Here is a 17,511-nt window from a genome sequence, read left to right as displayed (position 1 = left end):
ATTCCTCGCTGAAAGTAATGCAATCCATTACAGCAATTCTGCAATAAATCCTACATTCATGACAGGTGCAATGTTCAGTTTTTGTTGATACTGTCTATGATTTTGTAGGAAACTGAGCGTAAAACTGAAACCATCCATGATTTTATAGGGATAAGAGGATGAATGTCGTTGTGTAATTTGGGTGAACTGACCCTCTGAGACAGAAGAAGGAAGCGGGGCATAAAAGGAGACAGAGACGCAGTAAACTGACCAAGAACGTCATAAATAATGAAGTTTAGCGGGTGAAATGTAGGCACCCGACACAGAGGAAGACGAGAAGATTGAAGGAGAAGTGTAGTAGAAGGAAGAGATAGGTAGAGAGGAGTATGTGAAAATACCACAGGGAGCGCCGGACAGATTGGCCATCTGGACCTCTGAGCTGACAGCTTGACATGTTCCAAGTGCAGCGAACGTGGAGCAAATTCACTAAGCAGGGCCCCCTCTTGAGATATGCAACACATTACACAGGAAGCGTAATTAGAGGGCTGGTGGGGCCCACAGTGAGCGTCACCGTGAACAGAACGGTCGAACAGAGATCAATGTTCTGCTCTCTAAATTAATGAGGCTAATGTTGATGTGACAGCCTCGTCACCGGAGATCTGTGGGGAATAGGACAGATTTCAACAAGCGTGAATGGAGACATGGAACAGGGTACAAGCTTATTAAATTACAGTGGGCAGCCGGTACACACACACACACACACACACACACACAAGAAGAAAATGCTTCATACTTGAAGACAGAAAATGATTAATGAATATTTTAATTTGACCAATTCATATTGCTCACCAATAAAGTCATTATTTTCATTAAAAAACATACTGTTGAAAGTGAACAAAGAATACAGCTGCTTACTAAATATCAACAAATTCAAGGGGGGGGAAGCAGAAATTTACAATAGAAAATGATCATTTTCTGGTGTAGAAAGATTATGTCTGAAGGTTGAAACAAACAATCCACAACTCAATGCGTCTCAGATATAATTCAGAACTCAAAACGGATGAAACACACACAGCAACATCTGCAGTCTCTTCGAGGGGGGAGAGACGGGTTGATTATTTTAAGGAAAGTGATGCATGTATTCAACGTAAGTCATAAAATGTGAGCAGTGCTCGGAGTTATCTTTCAAGATCGGTTGTTCACAAAGACGTACACATTACACACATTTAAAATAGAAAGAAAAAAGAAAAGCCAATTGGGTAATGGAGCACTGCTGGATGAGAGGGAGGTTGAGGCGTCTTTTGATTTTTCCGTGGATTTCTTTTAAGAGAGCAAATCCTGGATCTGTTACAACTCATGATCGGGAGAGCCAAAAAAACCTCGCTCCATTTGGCTCTTTGGTATTTGGTGTTGAAGATGGCAGAAACACATATTCATAAACTACAACATTAACAACATTATAATTTCAGAAAATTACATTTCACCCTTGATAAGAGCTTTTTCTTTTTTCCCTCTTTTGCGTCTGATTGCCCTTACTGTCCTCCAAATCAAACTGGATAGTCGAGGTTTGATTGCAATTAGAAACAACTTAGAAAAACGGACTTTAAAAAAACAAAAAAACAAAAAAAAAAAGGCAAACAAACAATCAAACAAAAGAAAAACTTCACCAAAGGTCATTGGCTGGGGGGGATAGCTTTCTTTTTCCTCTGGCAACTTTTCACAGGCTTCAAACGATCCTCCGGCTGCTGACTTGATTTCCACCTGATGGAGCGGATTCCTCGGTACAGTCGGGTGCACAGAAACTCCCTTCATAATGTTTCTGCTCCAGTGAGGCACATTTACACTATCCGAGCCTTTGATTAGTCTTCCTTAAAAAATATATATATATATATATGTATATATTGAAAGGTGATAACATGATGCTTCATATGGAATCAAAAATCACTTTAAATTATACACAGCTGTTGTTAGCAGAGCGGTCGGAGCCACTTGTTCAGTGCATTTTCTTTAAGGATTCATTGCTCAGTTTACACTTTTTTAAAGCCTCTTGAATTTGTACAGTCTCATCGCCTCTGTTTAAAACAATGCCACGTTGTCCTCACGGAGACAATAGGGTTTAGAGTCTATACAATAAGCTCCCGTGTTGGTTATAACCATCCATTAGTGCTCACGAGTCTTCGTCCAAGGCCTGCATTCCCACAACCGTCTGTGTCAGTGTCCGTGTAGTGATGGAGCATGATGGAATGCAGCAAAGCTGATGACCAAAGACCACAGGCCACAAAAAAGACATTATAAAATCTTAAGAAAGAAAAAGACAGTGTTATTTCCTCTATGTCTTGGTCAGTGGTTGCCCTTGTTAGCGTGGAGGACAATTTGAAAATGAATCTGAAGTATGGGAGTAGGATCCTGATGGGTTCTCTGCATATGTCTCTCTCCTGTATCCCTGTGTCAGTGTGGTTTGCTGCGCCAACCAAAGCAGTTCCTTTTAGGGGTTAATGGATGGTAGGCACATCTCCCAACCAGGCACCAGGTAGGGGGCGTGGGCATGTATACTCATTCTGCGAGGACAGAAAAAAACAAAAAGAAGACAGTAAAGTTAAAAACCATTTAACAGCTGGTGTGTGCCAGTTACAGAGGTGGTGGTTACAATGTAAAGTTAATTACAGTGTCCAGTGATTTGATAACAGTACAATGGGGCTGTGACAGTGCCAGCAAAGCAAATTAGGGTAAGCAATTAAGCAGATGATGAAATCCCATGTACTTAGATAGCTTAGAAGGCTGAGGTGGAGAGACTCCCCCAATGTCTTACAGAGATTAAGTGAAAGCTCAAGACAAAGAACTCTTAGTATTCATGTTGAAAATTTCAATTTGAGGCTGCAATAATTAATTAAAAAGCTGCTCAATTGAACCCTCTCACCTAAACATTTTGTCACTTTATGTCACGTTGTTTGCAACAATAGATATTCCAATTATCCTCCAGTCAGGCATTGATCGGCAGCCGAACAATAGCTGGAATGCCAACTGTAACAGTTTCAGTGTGGGCAAGTTAATTACATGACACACGCCAGCAAGAAAGGGTGTTTCAGTTTTTTTTTTTTCCAGAAGTTTGTTTTCGTATATATCTTTAGAACAGGAATACAGTTCTGACATACTGTATTTATGGATGTTTTTTCATTCACACAATAACCAGGTTGACAGACCCGGGTTGTGATTATCATTTGTTCCTTCTTCCTTTCATGATTGTCTCTTTTGTTTGGTGTATGTTAAACCTATAATTTCAACCAACTTAATAACTATCTATAAAAATTAACAATTCCTACACACAGAATATACTTTAATGATAACGTTTTGTTTTGTATTCACAGGATGGCAGTAGCTGACGCCAGAGAGGGGGCGAGGGGGGTACTGATCAGCAAACTTTAAGGTTTTGGTTTTTTCTTCTTCTGCTGGTACAACCACAAGGTACGACCATTTCCAAATGAAAAATATGCAGGAAATTGATTCATGCCTTTAGCTCGAGCCGACTTGACTACTGTCATGCACTTTTTACTGGCCTCCCAAAAAAGTTCCCATGGGAACGAAAAACGATGGACAACACTAAAATGAGAGTGCTGTTGTTCTAACAAATAGAGCGTTTTATTTCTATATGAATTAATGAACAGTTAAGTTTTACTTTCACTGCTCCTTCTGTGTCCAGAGTACGCTCTGAGCTTTGAGAGTGTGGTGCTCTGAATAATGGTATATATTTTCCAACAGTGTTTCTAATAAACGGTCCAGCTCCACAATTAGAAAGTCAACATGTGGCGGTGAATGAATGTGTGGGGAACTCCAAAGTTTTCTTTTGTGCTATCAGACTCTTAAGAAAATAAAAAAGAGCTAGCTTTTGTCGGCGCTATATGTGAAGGTCACTGTGTATGAGTTGAGGGGATACAGTTCTCAACATGGAGGCGGCTGAGCCAGTAGCTAGCTGCAAATGGTGCTTACTCCATGAGAGGGAGCTAGCAGTGTTAGCCTGGGGGGAACCAGAGGGTGGGTGCTATGCTTCCGGGCCGTCACCATCCCAATATTAGTGTTACCACTGTATGCGCGAATTCCAAGCGATGGCCATGAGCTGGCCAGCGAGATACACACATGCACTGACATGCGCAATTGGACCGACATACCACAACAAACCACAGAGAAGCTCAGATTACAACACACAGAGGTAGCAAGACTTCATTCTCTGCTCAGGGTGCAATTACTCTGTTCAATTACTCTATTTTTACTTGTGTGGTGGTGTGTCTGTGTCACTCTTCAGTTACAATTCCACACCACTGGTCGGCGGTGGGGTTTTGTGAAGTGCTGTAACATTAAGTTGATTCAAACACACATGAAACACACATTAAACATGGCTTAATAGCAACAATTTCAAACACAAGTACACAAATCGGCTTCACTATAACTCGCAGCATTCACAGACAAACACTTGTCTTTATCTGGACACATTTTCCCACAAATACAACATGCTAATGTTATTAGCACAAGCCTATGGAATTTTACATTGTATAAATTAGCCTAGCTGCTAGCAGAGATGTCCTCTACTCAAATGAAGCCAGGGACAACAGCAACATTAAACAAAGGTAATGTTAAAAAATCCGGCTCCATTACAACTCATAAGGTTCACTGACAAAACAACTGTCTTATACTAAACATGTTTTCCAAACAAACATAACATGCTAATGTTATTAGCACAAGCCTATGACATTTTATACCGTATAAATTATCCTAGCGACTAGGATCTACTCATGTGACGCCAGGATAAATCACACACAAGACTTAAAATGCTATTCTTGTGGAGGCTTTATTGTCTTCACAATTTATTGTTTCTTATCTGTGAAAATAAAATAAATAAAAGCGTAGTTTCCACTGAGGGAAATGGTTTCAGCTTACAGAAATAGACAGGAGGCCTGCGTCACCGCAACGTGTAGTTACATTTCTGGGGAGGTGCACATCAGGCAATAGTGTCTATGCGTTGACATATGCACGCCGTCGATTCAATGCAGAAGTATAAATCCCACCTTACATAGCAAATTGTGGTTTGAGCTATTTTAATGCTCTTAGTGATGCATAGAGAACCTTAAAGTTTCAAATACTCTAAAAGGATGCAAAGAATCATGGGAGCAACCCTTAAGGTTACTGACTATGCAGCCATATATAAATACAACGGGATAAACAAAACACCATGTTATGTTTCAATACATTCTCAGTAAATCACAAAACAACTGCTTTAATTTGTAATTTATTCTAATGAAATGTTAGTTTGCAACTTTGCACTCAGTATAAAACACACTGACTTGAAATAAACAGACCCGTTCCTATCACATGGCATATTTGTATCACTAGGAATAGTAAATTAGGAATCATGACAAGTGAATAATTTGGGACCTTTAAATGTCAGCGCTTTCCCACTGGTCAAGTCAAGCTTGTTGAGATGTTGTTGAAAATTTGTGAGAGATTTTGACATTTTACTCTCATTTAAGAGCCACAAGCTTTGAGCTGATCTTCACACTGAAAGCGGCAGACACGCGGGCACACACACGCAGCCTGAATACCCAAGTTTGCCTCTGAGCATTTGTGCTCTGAAACCTCCACTTTACAACTTAACCTTTTGAAAGGGCCTATTTGTGACTTGGCTACAGGTAAATCCACATTGCCTTAATAACGCAAACGCTGTGAGTTTTGCCTGGCTAAGCAAATTTCTAAAGCTCTTGGAATCGGCTCGAAAATTATCCCGGCTCAAGTTTTTGCTGCTCAAGCTGAGATTGTTGTCAGTATGAAGCAGATCTCTGTAACACAGGGCTCAGACGAGTACGCCCAGAGCACTACTTTTATTTAAACCTTATCAAACAGGCTGATAAGTCTTCACTCAACTCTTTATCTATCTCTCAGGTGGATGTGAGTGAAGTGAAGACAGCTGCACAAATTGTCATACCTTAAACAATTTCAGCGGAGCACGAAAACAGAAACAACTCGAAGCAGAAGCCCAGGCTGTGTTGTGAACACATGCACAGCAAGGTGAACATTGAAGCAAGCAACAGACACAGAAGCTAAGGTATACACCCCTCTGATCAGGCACATAAACGGAAACACATCACCCAATCGGAAAAAAAGATGCAATAAATAATGAAATTAGTCAATCATCTACCCACGTATTTTGTCATTACACAATATTTAATATCACAGACACATTTTGCCCCATTGCAATTGCTCTTGCGCTAAGCCCCGCCCCTTTGTGATGCTCCAACAAGCTGTCAGAGTAAGCATGGAGCCCACACTGTAACTTACTGCACTCCCTGAAGAAATATTATCATATTTTTGGAGAAATGAAAGAGTGATTCCAGAGAGAAGCAGACAGAGGAGTCTACAGTCTGTGTTTGAAGGATATATCCAGGATGTCAAACTGACTCAGCAGCAACAACAGGTTAAAAACACAAAGATAGTTAGAAGCTAAAGCCGAACTATAGGCTACAGATCACAGTGTAAAAGTGAACCACCACATCACTGCTGATCGCCACACAAGACAATGAATATAAAGGGAAACTTTGCTGATGTTGAACCAGCTGTGTGGCATCACAGTGTGTGCAGGGATCTCTGGGGGAAGTCAAACAATGTTCATCTGCACACAATGCGTTGACACACAGCTGGTTGAATATCAGCAAAGTTTCCCTGCTTCCCTTCACTGGTTCCTGTACAGCAGGGTTGGGTCTGAGCCGGCCCGATGCTACGCTATGATTGGCCAGTCTGCACCCAGGGACTTAGCGAAGGGTCAATTGGTAATGCAGCATGCGCTTCCATTGACGGCCTTATTTACCTGGTATAACAAGGAAAATAAGACAAGAGACAAGACATCCACAACTACTAAATAAAACATGCCAAGTGGCACAAATTACAACATAAACTGTTTATAGATATGTATATAGTCTTATACATGTTATATACATGTTTCAAGTTATCCAGCATTCTGCCTGGAACTGAGCATCTCTAGCTCATCAGCAAATGTTAATTTTTACACGGCGCTTTGTACAACATGAATCAATCCAGTTTGTGGTCAAATGCAGAGACATGGCAGCAATTTGAAAGTAATTGCAGTCTCATCACTTACGCCTGAATTCAAGAGATGCTCTTCACACACCTTGTTGAGTGACTGCAGGAGTGCATTGCTTGTAAGACAGTGTTTGAAAGGGTTTCATTATGCTTGCATAATGGCAATAAAGTTCTTGAAAAAAATTAGTGGTCAAGGGCCAGCTGTTGCGCGGCTCATTATGCTTTATTTGATGGTAAAGCCTTCACAACAAGAGCCAAAACATTAACCAATTATTTTACTTTACAGTCTTTATTTTGTGCTGTTTTTTCCCCAACAGCTGTAAAGTCAGAGGTGCACTGTTAGGAGAGGCTAATATTACAAAAAAAATTGGGATAAAGGGGCCCGTGATGGTGCATTTTCTAATGACAATTAATAACCCCTTAAGCCTCCCATAAAGGCACTATAAGGTGCACCGCAGCTGCTGCTGAGAGACAGAGAGAAAGGCTGTGGTGACCGGAGCAGAGAGGCAGAGAATATGTCGTTAAACATAGCAGTGCTATGTGTGTACAGTTTTTGTCAATGAATAAATGCGACGACTTCTCAAGCCCCAAGGCAAGTTTCCTGTCACCTGCTGATTCAAATGAAAAGGGTTAGCCCCAAAGTTAGTGAGTGAAGTTAGCCTCCCACTGGAATCTGACCTCTTGATGGGCTTCTTTGCAATGCCCCTCCGAGTCTAGGATCACGACTGCATAAAGTATAATGTAGTTATTTCAGCCCCGCTCAGATGTTTGCTTCGTGGACACAGCTGAGCTGTTGTTTACAAAAACTCATTATGCTCCTTCAACATGATTTTCTTCAAGTGCTTAGTTAACGAGGAGTATTGTAATTTACTCTGCTGCTCACACTTCTTCAAACACTTGCATTGCAAACAGCCAATAGTCACTTGATGGCTTAGAGCCATAAGTTTAAGATGGTGCTTTTTACATCACTTTGCATGAAAACACAGGAAGGCTGTGGATATTTTCGTCCGAGCCTCCACAAATCCTCATCATTTCTGCTGCCGGCATTGAAGACTGACCGCCCGTTTCCTTCATAGCGACAAGAAATAAGTGCCGCTGTGCGGCCATGAAGAGACTTTGTCATCTGTCACCCGGGACATATGCTTCACTTGTGCACTCTCACAGAAGTGGAGAAAGTAGGTGGTAGAAAGGGAACTAAAATCTTTTCTTTTACTTTGCTTTTCTGTTTCTAAAGCATTGTTTTCTGGAACAATGGAGAGCACTGGTGGCTTTTCAAAACAGAGCAATTGTCTTCCTCCACCTGCCCATGGCAGCCTCTAAAAATGCTGCTTCTACTTCATGAAAAGCACTAAAGTAGAGGAGCTCTCATCTCTAAAAGCAAGGCCAATGTAGCTTCCTTGGTTCAAGCCAAAGTGAGAGTTATGACAAGCTGGCAAGAGCCCAGGATAAACTTGGCAAACATTATGGTCAGGGGTCCTTCCTTCCCACCAATGCAAAGTAGCAGCATGTGGTAAACGAGTAGCTGTTGGCTATTTACACTGTTTGAGATCTCAGAGAACCTATGCCACTGTGCCACAAGTAATCTCTGCCTCAGAGGACGTCACATTTCAGGCATATGAAACACCAGGGCTAATGTGATGTCCAAAGACAAGCCAATAGCTGACAAGATGCATCCTGAAAAATTGAGTCTGATTTTGAATTTTGGATAGAGAAAGGGGATTTGTTTGCCTCAAGGACAAACACCCACTGTCCTTTGTGGATCTTGTACCACCCCATAACAATCTACCCTGGGGAGTGTTGTGTTTGCACACGCACTTTAACAAAAAAGGCTACTCTGTCTTTCTTCCCCCGCATGAGCTCCTAGTTGTTGGAAAAACAAGACATGAGAAGCTGGCGGTGATCCTGGTGGTTTCAGACTAGACAACTTCCCCTTGATAGCCAAAGTTTACTTGGCTGATGTAGCCACCACACAAGTAAGTCCCGTAACACATTGTCACAAAGGATGAACGGCACACACAGCATCCAACCTGGGGCGTGAAATCCAGGGAGGGACTGGCTGTGAGTCTAGAGATGTCCCCTGTAGTGGTGTGTAAGATATGGAAACATGCAGTACGCCCTTGAAAGTACAGAAAATATGGAAAGCCTGAATGATTCCTGATGTCTTATGATAGCTACAATGATTTAACAAATGTAAATGAAGGTCTTTATACACTCTATGGATAGTAGTGGGTGATATTATTGACAAGAATATCCACTAAACCTAAACCACACTCTGCCATAACAGCATTAGAATTACACACAAGATGAACACATTACATAAAACAGAAAGAGGCTAAATGAAATGAGGTTTACTGTCTCTTTCCCACTGCATGGTACAGCTCAACTCAACTCGACTCACTTCTGGTACCAGGTCCTTTTCTCTATCTCGTTTTCCACTGTGCGCAGTACCTCCTTGGCGTCGGTGGGATTCTCAGCTTATCGCCATAGCAATCCTGTGTGAAACTGCTGTGACATCATCTCCAATGTGACACTCCCTGAATCCAAAAGCAACTAAACAGAAGAATGTCTGCACTTTGTCAGTTTGTCAAAGTTCTGTACCCATTTTCCGGCATAGTGTTTTGGCCACTTTTGGGGGTAGCTTGGCTACTTGTCCCATATCTTACAAGTGACAATTCTAGTGATGATTCTCACTGACATATCAGTTGTCTGCAGTGTTGTAAGCCCACCTTCTAGTATCCGCTCAGTTTGCTTGGAACCTTGACTTGAGTGTTGGTGAAGAGTCATCCAGGTCATCGTAATCTTAAGTGCTATATTGTAGGCAGCTGGACGTGCTTCGGTTTCTTGAAGATGTTTCACTTCTCATCCAAGAGGCTTCTTCAGTTCTAAGGGACTGGTGCAGGGTCGCAAGCTTTAAACCATGTGTGGGTGTGAGCCGAGTCATTAAGGTCACATGTGATGGCCGGGTGGGTCAACAACTCATTAGGGATAGATGGGTCCAGGTGTGGGCCCTGGACTGATCTAACCCTAATGGCACACATGATGGCTTAGCAGGTCAACCACTCAACAACTCTGAAACTCAAGAGCTCACGTGTGACCTCAACGACACTGTAAAGGTTCACACCCACACACGGTGTAAAGCCTGTGGCTCCGCACCAGTCCATTAGAACTGAAGAAGCCTCTTGGATGAGAGGTGAAACGTCTTCAAGAAACTCAAGCTAGTCCAGTTGGCTACGATAAAGCACTTAAGACTCAATTGAAGTGGTACCAAAGTAAGCACCAGGTGTGAGATAGTATTCACCGCTTCGTTGAGTTAAGTAGAGCCTTGCTATACCATGCAGAGGAGAACAACATATTTTATTCTTGAATGGGCAACAAAAGCCACAGAGACTTGCACTAGTGTGTGCACTAGCATTTGCAGTGAGAGTGAATTTGAAATTTGTGTAATTTTACATGCAGTATTACATGTAAATTTACAAGCATTCCAAAAAAGGGGACTCTTGACGGACCGCTACGACCTGCAAGGTGAGGGCCACATGATAGACGAAGGTAGCCAAGCTAGCAAAACCACCTGCACAATTCTTTCATTCTTTGAAGCTAGCAAGGCTACCAAAAAATGACCACTGACACCTTCGCCTGTCTCTGTTGGTCACACAAATCCCATTTGTGTTCTACAGCAGAACCTCAGCTGTGGGGTTGTTCTGCTGGCATTGTGTTAGCATGAAAACTGAGCCCTAAGAATTATAAGCACAGGACATGTACAGTGGCCTTGTCCTTGTTCACAGAATTGGGGTTACAATGTGTAACCATTACTTCAGATACATGATATCAGATGCAGCCTAAGTAGCATGGCAGGTAAACAGTGTGACAGTAAGACAACATAAAACTTTAGAATACCTTCAATTTCCTGCACAAGTTGATGGCGACATGGCAGTTTTATTCACACCAACCCAATTAACCCGAGCAATATAATTTTGTAAACATCAGAACAAAGAACCAAATGCATTCCCTGTTAAACTGGAATGTCATCTGAGATAACATGCACAGGACTCTGTGATGTAAACATCACAAAAGAACCTTGTTTACAATGAATTCCGTTGATCAGTTGGAAAAATCTTGGAGAAAAACAATTTAAATATATCTGTGAAAACTGAAAACAATGAGCCTTACACATATGAATGTGTCGCGTTGGTCTCTCCACGCCGCTGTGAAAGCATTGCATACACAACAAAACAACACTAACAATCATAATTGAAAGGTGCATAATTATAAATGCTGTTCTGCTGCTATGCAGGCATTCAAAAGGCAAACTGACCATTTCTAAGACTTAAGTTGGGGTCTTTTCAAGAACACAGGTTACATGTCCAGAGCTGTCCCCGCTTTCATCTAGCCCCTCTACCGCCTGGGTTTTTAATTAGGACACTAATTAGCAGGCTACAAACATGGTGTAATTAGTCTGCTCTCAGTCAGGACAGCTGGAAGTAACAGACATATAGCAGCCTCTCTCAAAGGGATCACAGGCCTCTTACTCCACTCAGGGCTCCAATTACCCAGTTCTATCTCCCCCACCCCGTTGCCTGTATGTATGTGTGATGTTTCATGTTCCCTTCTTTCCCTGAAGACCAGAAAAGAGGCAGACAATAGGAAATAGGCTGAATGTGTCAAGCTATTAAAAACTGAAATACTGTATTCACTGCAACTTTGGTCTGGAGAACACACCCAGTGTGTATGTGCGAACAAAGCTGCACATGTACATATAGAAAACGTGTATTTGCATGTGTGTTTTAGATTCACCCCACTCCGTCAAATGAGATCACGGCAGACATAGATCAGCTGTAATCTCCATATACGATGCAGACAAAGGACAAGGAAGCATGACCGAGCTTAAAGAAAACAACAATTGTTAAGGACGTTCTTCCTGGGGAGCTGATTCCTTTGTAAGCTCTTGATCTCACCAACACAGATACTTACACTTTTTCTTAAGCGCTCTATCTCTCTCTCTGACACACAAACACATACTCAATCCTGTGATTAACCAAGACCAAGCGACATTTCTCTTTTAAGAAGTTGCAGGGCTGATTCTTTTGTGTTTGATGTTTCGGTAGCCCTGGTAAAGGAATGAAATGGCGGCTAGACCACTGTGAACAAAAGATGTCTTTAAATGTCTGTCCCATTTGGTGTGGAGTAATTGGGAACCTCTCTTTGATAACAAGACAGTGTTCAGTGGGAATAAAAGGTAAATTAATGTACTTCCTGTTAATGGTCTGACGAGAAGCCATTCATTAAAGGCTTCTAATTTAGTTTTCAGCAAGGTCACAGCAGTCAGGCCAGACTATTAACACAACACATTAATGATGCATGTACCATGGGAAATTCAATTGGGAAATTCAATTGTCTTAATGGTCTTTAAAAAAAAATCCAACCTGTTACTTCCACAAACATCAGGGAGGATATGCCATGTCTCCGACAGAGGCATTCCCATCTTTTTTTAAATACATACATAATACGCACCAAGATTAATATTAGTGCTGAGAGCATGAATGTATGAATACATAAATCTTGAGAGGAAGTGCAATATTTTGCCTCCAGCCATACTGTATTAGCCTGGCATCACCAGACCAATTTGCAAATGTGAATTAGACTGGAACTTCTCAGTTCATTTTCGTTTTCCAAAGGGTGTCATCAACGACTGTGGACCAAAATGCCTCTGGCTAGTCCTAGAACCAATCGGAGCAATGAAACATGTGACCTAGCACTGAGTGAGTGATGGATAAATGTTAACAGACTACAGCGTGCAGAGATGAGCTGTCTTTGTGTTGCATCATGAACAAGCGCTGCCAGTTTTGTCATCAAAATTTGAAAATAGTACTTCAAGGGAAAGTTCCACATCAGCTGCAGCCATCTTGGTTGTTTTCGAAAAATGCCTCAACAGTGCTTCTCTCTACTAAGCTAGGTCTATGCTCACAGGTGCAAGAGTGTGTAAGAATAAATCATGTCATCATTTATTTTGTGTTAAGCATAAAGTTACCACAAGGGTCGAAGTTGGATTTGCCAAATTCTTGCAAGCCACTTTTTTTTTGTCTCGCTGTTTTATGGGTTGCTGACACTGTAGTTAGGGTCTGGCTGGGTTTAGGCTCAAAAAGCTCCTGGATAGGGTTAGACAATGATCATGGTTTGGGTTAAAATAATCACTTGAAACACAGAACATAAAATCTCACGGCAGTTTCAAATATAGGGTTGTTGAAGAATTTTCAGCGCGCATAATTTAATAGCGGAAGACCTTAGGGGACTTCTTTGGATCACACACAGTATTTAACGAAGACTCAGTTGAGAACAATCATAGCTCAACGTACAGAGTGTGACACTATCCCCAATCCCAAATGGATCCCTTACAGACTCGTTGACTCAAGCCCTGTGCCCTTACAGACCTAGGACCAATTCCATTTCTTCCCCTTAGCCCTTGTCTTGGCCCTTCCCCTTGGTTTTGCGCGTTCACGTGAGGGGAAGTGGTGTCCTAGGTTTGTAAGGGCTTAGGGCTTGAGTCTACGAGTCTGTAAAGGATCCATTTGGGATTGGGGGATTGTGTGCTGTCCAGAGATTCTAAGGGTGTCCTTTCCCAGTTCTTGCATTTAACCCAAACAGTATTCCCTTGCAAGTTACTCCACGTTCCCAAACAAGATTATTCTGTCCCGATCTATGGCTTTAAGAAGTTTCTATTGGCTACTACTTAACAACACGCACGCTCACCTGGCTCACTCTAACTCACCTGGACTGTCTCTAACAAAACGCACATATCTAAAAAGACTCTTCGTCAATTGAGCCTGGAGCACAGGGAAGTCTCCCTTCTCCTTAACCTTGGGAGCTATGGCAACAGAGTCGGCTACACACCCTTATCTGGGCAGCTGTACTTCCTCCGCCACAACTGGGAGACGATAGATGGAGTGCGTTCATAACAAAGGTCAAGTAGCTTGGCATCGAGGCGTCTTTTAGGCCTTCTGCTGACCCCTCTGTTGCGTCAAACATGACTATCATCCATTTCCTTTCTGACAAAGGCTAAAGGCTGTGACACAACAACATTCCTTCACAAGGGTTACAAGCTGTCAGTCATCAATTTATCTATATTAGATAAACAGTTGCGACTGGCCAGGTCCAGTGGAAATATGTTAGAGTGATAGGGGGGAGAGACGCATCTGCCAGAGGAAATGAAACATGAGCTTGCAGATTTGTCTGGTTCTCAGGCTAATGCTGTATGACTTAGCTTGAAAATGCAAACTTTCGAGCGCCAGCATTCAGATATTTGCAGGATGCCAATAAAGGAAAACATATGAATTGTAAACTGTACCATTACACCACAAATACATCATTTATAGTACGTAATTAGTCAGGTTGAAGAGCAGTCACATCCAGTTTGACTGGCATGTCAAAGGGTAAACACTTTATTTTAATGGCCTCACCTAATTAGAACTGTAAGAGCATGTACAGCAGTACCAGCCAGCCATGAGGGAGCTCTACGAAAGGCTATTTTGGAAATTGTGTAGATTTTTGTGTAACATACATTTATTGTTATCCTTCTGTGCCAGCACTGACCGTGGCCGAAGGCAAAATGTTTTCAGGCTGTCCGTTTGGAATGCCTGAAGGGAATTTTCTTAAATCTTGCACAAACATCCACTTGGACTCAAGGATAAACTGATTTGGCACATTTTACTCAAACATCTGACAGGATAAAATAATGAAGTGATGAAATTTTACATTGAAAGGTCAAAGGTCAACTTCAACACTGTGATGTCATAATGTTCTGCAAAGACACTTTTCTGGGGATTATTCAACCCCATAAAGGGGAGACACTTGGTCTGACACTGAATTGGAGACACGAATCTTTGGTGCCCACCTTGAAACTGTGATAACTGTATACATCTTCTTGTTCTGCTGGGTTTAAGAGCGTCCATGTGTTTGAATTTGTAGCTTCTTTGCAGTAACATCCATATTTGAAGCATTGTCAACTGTCATGGCTACATACACTGATCAGGCGTGGCATGGCTCATTTTTCTGCTGAGGGGCCACTGCCATCAGGAAGTGCCGTTGCCATGAGAGGCGATTACTTAGCCCACAGTGGTGTTTGGGTGGGTGGAGGGCATCAAGTGGAATCCACATGAATGCCATGACCAAAGGTCTCCCAGCAGAACATTGCATTGTAACGAGATGATCAATGTTACTCACTTCACCCACCACTGGTTTTAATGTTTTGGCTGAATGGTGTATGTGTCTGGACAGACATGGACGTAAACTGCAGCTCGACTGGTTGGTGAAAGCATAAAACCACAATGCGGTATATCTAGTTAAATGCTATAATGAAGATGTCTCTGTGTTGAGTACCTACAGTACCTCAGAGAAAAGAAACCTGACTGTGCTTAAGAGCGTTTACTCCTCACACTATCCCTGTGTCTAACAACACACAATACATTTTATTAGAAGCGAGGCGAGGGTAAAGTGACCCATATGTAAGTGGGCCACTGAGAAGTGAGCTGCTCTAAAAGAGTATCATTTGATGTTAAACAGAGAGTGCCTTTGTGTGTGTATACATTAAGCAAGAGATGCAAGCCACGGTCTAAAGGTATAGCTCAAAGATCTCCCTGAGGATATCTGATCCAGTGAGTTGCGGCTGGGAGCAAACCAAGCACGTCCCCTGATGAAATCTCTCAGCGTGTGAGCATATTTATGCAACTGCATGCACATGCATGTTTATCTGTGCCTGAGTGTTATGATTTATGATGATTGTGATTTATGTGGGTGATGGATGACCACATTAGGAGCAGCCGGTGCCCCTCCCCTTCCAGGTCTCTCTCAGTATAGATCATGTGTTGCACAGTAAATTTAAAAAAAAACAAATAAATAAAGCAATAATTTCTTACCCTTGTTAGGATACATGAAACATCTAAGGGATCACAGCCACAGAGGTATGTTCTGCTGGTGTAATGAGGACGTGGCCACAGCGTCATCCATTACTCATGTTTTCCCTCTAACACCACACACAGTTGCCAACAACCATGTTCTCAAATTAAAAATCTTTTTATGAGGGTTGTTTGGTTGCACAACTTTTTTTGATCTTGCTCTTTTGTAATAAATATCACAAAAATAATAGTTCCTGTGCCTTAGAATTCCTGCTGCTCGTGTTGCTAGGCAACATGTAGCCTAGCTAAACATGAAAGGGGCCGATATCAGCTTGACAAGTATATGACTGTGCAGGTTTTATAAAGTCAAACAACTCTGAAATGGGTTTCATCATACAAAGCTACAAGAATACAAAATAGTGTTGCATCATGGACAACAGGGCATTAAGAGGATCTCTTCAAGATAGACAGATACTTGAATAAACCCCAGCGGGAAATTTCACTGCTACAGCAGCTTAGCAAAAAAGACAAAGATAATGTGCAAAAAACGACTGTACAATCCTTATCAATATAAAAAACTTAGCAACTGAGATATGCATCACCTAACTTTTCCCCCTCTCTCCACCTCTCTTCCATTATCACACACTCTAGCTTTCTCTCCTGCTCTTACTTCCTCTCTCACACTCGAACTTGTGAACTCTCCACATCTCCTCATTATTAAGACATGTTAGCCTCAGCAGTTTTGGCCACTTTGCTTTTCCCCTATAGCTCTCCTTCAAACCTGCAGGACACCTATGCAAATAAGTAACTTGGTAGAGATCAGCAGTGCATTGCTTATCAGTTTAATTTTCCATTAAGAAAAATAATGGGAAATTTGGCAGATACATTTAAGATTAAACTGAAACCCATTTTGTCAATTTTCTGCTTTTTTAAATGCTTTAAATGAAAAATGAAATTTAAAATGTGTTCGTCTGATTGCTTGATATGGACAGGAACAGATCCAGTTCTATCGTCAAGTTTGCTAATGACACTGCAGTGACAGGCTGGATCACCAACAATTACGAGAAGACCTGCCTGAAGAGGTGAGGAACCTGTGGGGGACTATAGTGCAAAGCCTACAACCTCTTACCAAATGACAGCAAAATCAAGACGCGAGTAGTGTTTTTGGGAAGACGCATCACAAGAACTACACACCTCTGAGGTCTGGTGGGACACTGACTTGCTCTAGCATTTCAATCACACTGACCCTTTGAACAGAAAATCAAGCACACTGCTCTGGCTCAGCTTCACAAATGATCAGAAACACTACTGTTTCCATCCTCCTGGACCTTTATCAAGAGTGAGCTTGAATGGAAACTGCTGCACCCATTTCATGTGCAAAGGTGTGGGGGAATTAATTAGCCGTAGGTGTGCCTCTTAGTAATTGACAAAAACCTATGTACCATAAGTCACACACCCTACACATAAGAGAAAACAAGGGAACAAGAAAAACATTGGCCAAACCTAAAAACCCTAGTCACATTGACCTTGAAACACAGTTTTGTGTTTTGTTCCTCTGTTGGAA

The 17,511-nt window shown here is 41.8% G+C and overlaps 1 protein-coding gene across 4 annotated transcripts in view; it reads right to left on the bottom strand.

Moving 5' to 3' along the window:
* Positions 1-1,116: 1,116 nt before the first annotated feature.
* lrrtm4l1 (leucine rich repeat transmembrane neuronal 4 like 1) overlaps positions 1,117-17,511 on the bottom strand; it is an 85,084-nt gene continuing 68,689 nt past the window's right edge. For 3 of the 4 annotated variants that reach the window (XR_013488124.1, XR_013488125.1, XM_033646220.2), the window contains one exon: positions 1,667-2,537. Coding sequence is in view for 2 of the 4 variants with exons in the window: in XM_033646220.2 (XP_033502111.1) it covers positions 2,472-2,537 (66 nt within the window). In the remaining 2 variants the exon portion in view is untranslated. Of the gene's footprint in view, positions 2,538-17,511 lie in introns of all 4 variants that reach the window. The other variant, XM_033646219.2, reaches the window with a different exon arrangement.

The sequence above is a fragment of the Epinephelus lanceolatus genome, chromosome 19, assembly GCF_041903045.1.
Source record: "Epinephelus lanceolatus isolate andai-2023 chromosome 19, ASM4190304v1, whole genome shotgun sequence".
NCBI classification, from domain to species: Eukaryota; Metazoa; Chordata; class Actinopteri; order Perciformes; family Serranidae; genus Epinephelus; species Epinephelus lanceolatus.
The sequence above is the reverse complement of the archived record's forward strand: the minus strand, read 5'-3'. Positions and strand labels throughout refer to the sequence as shown.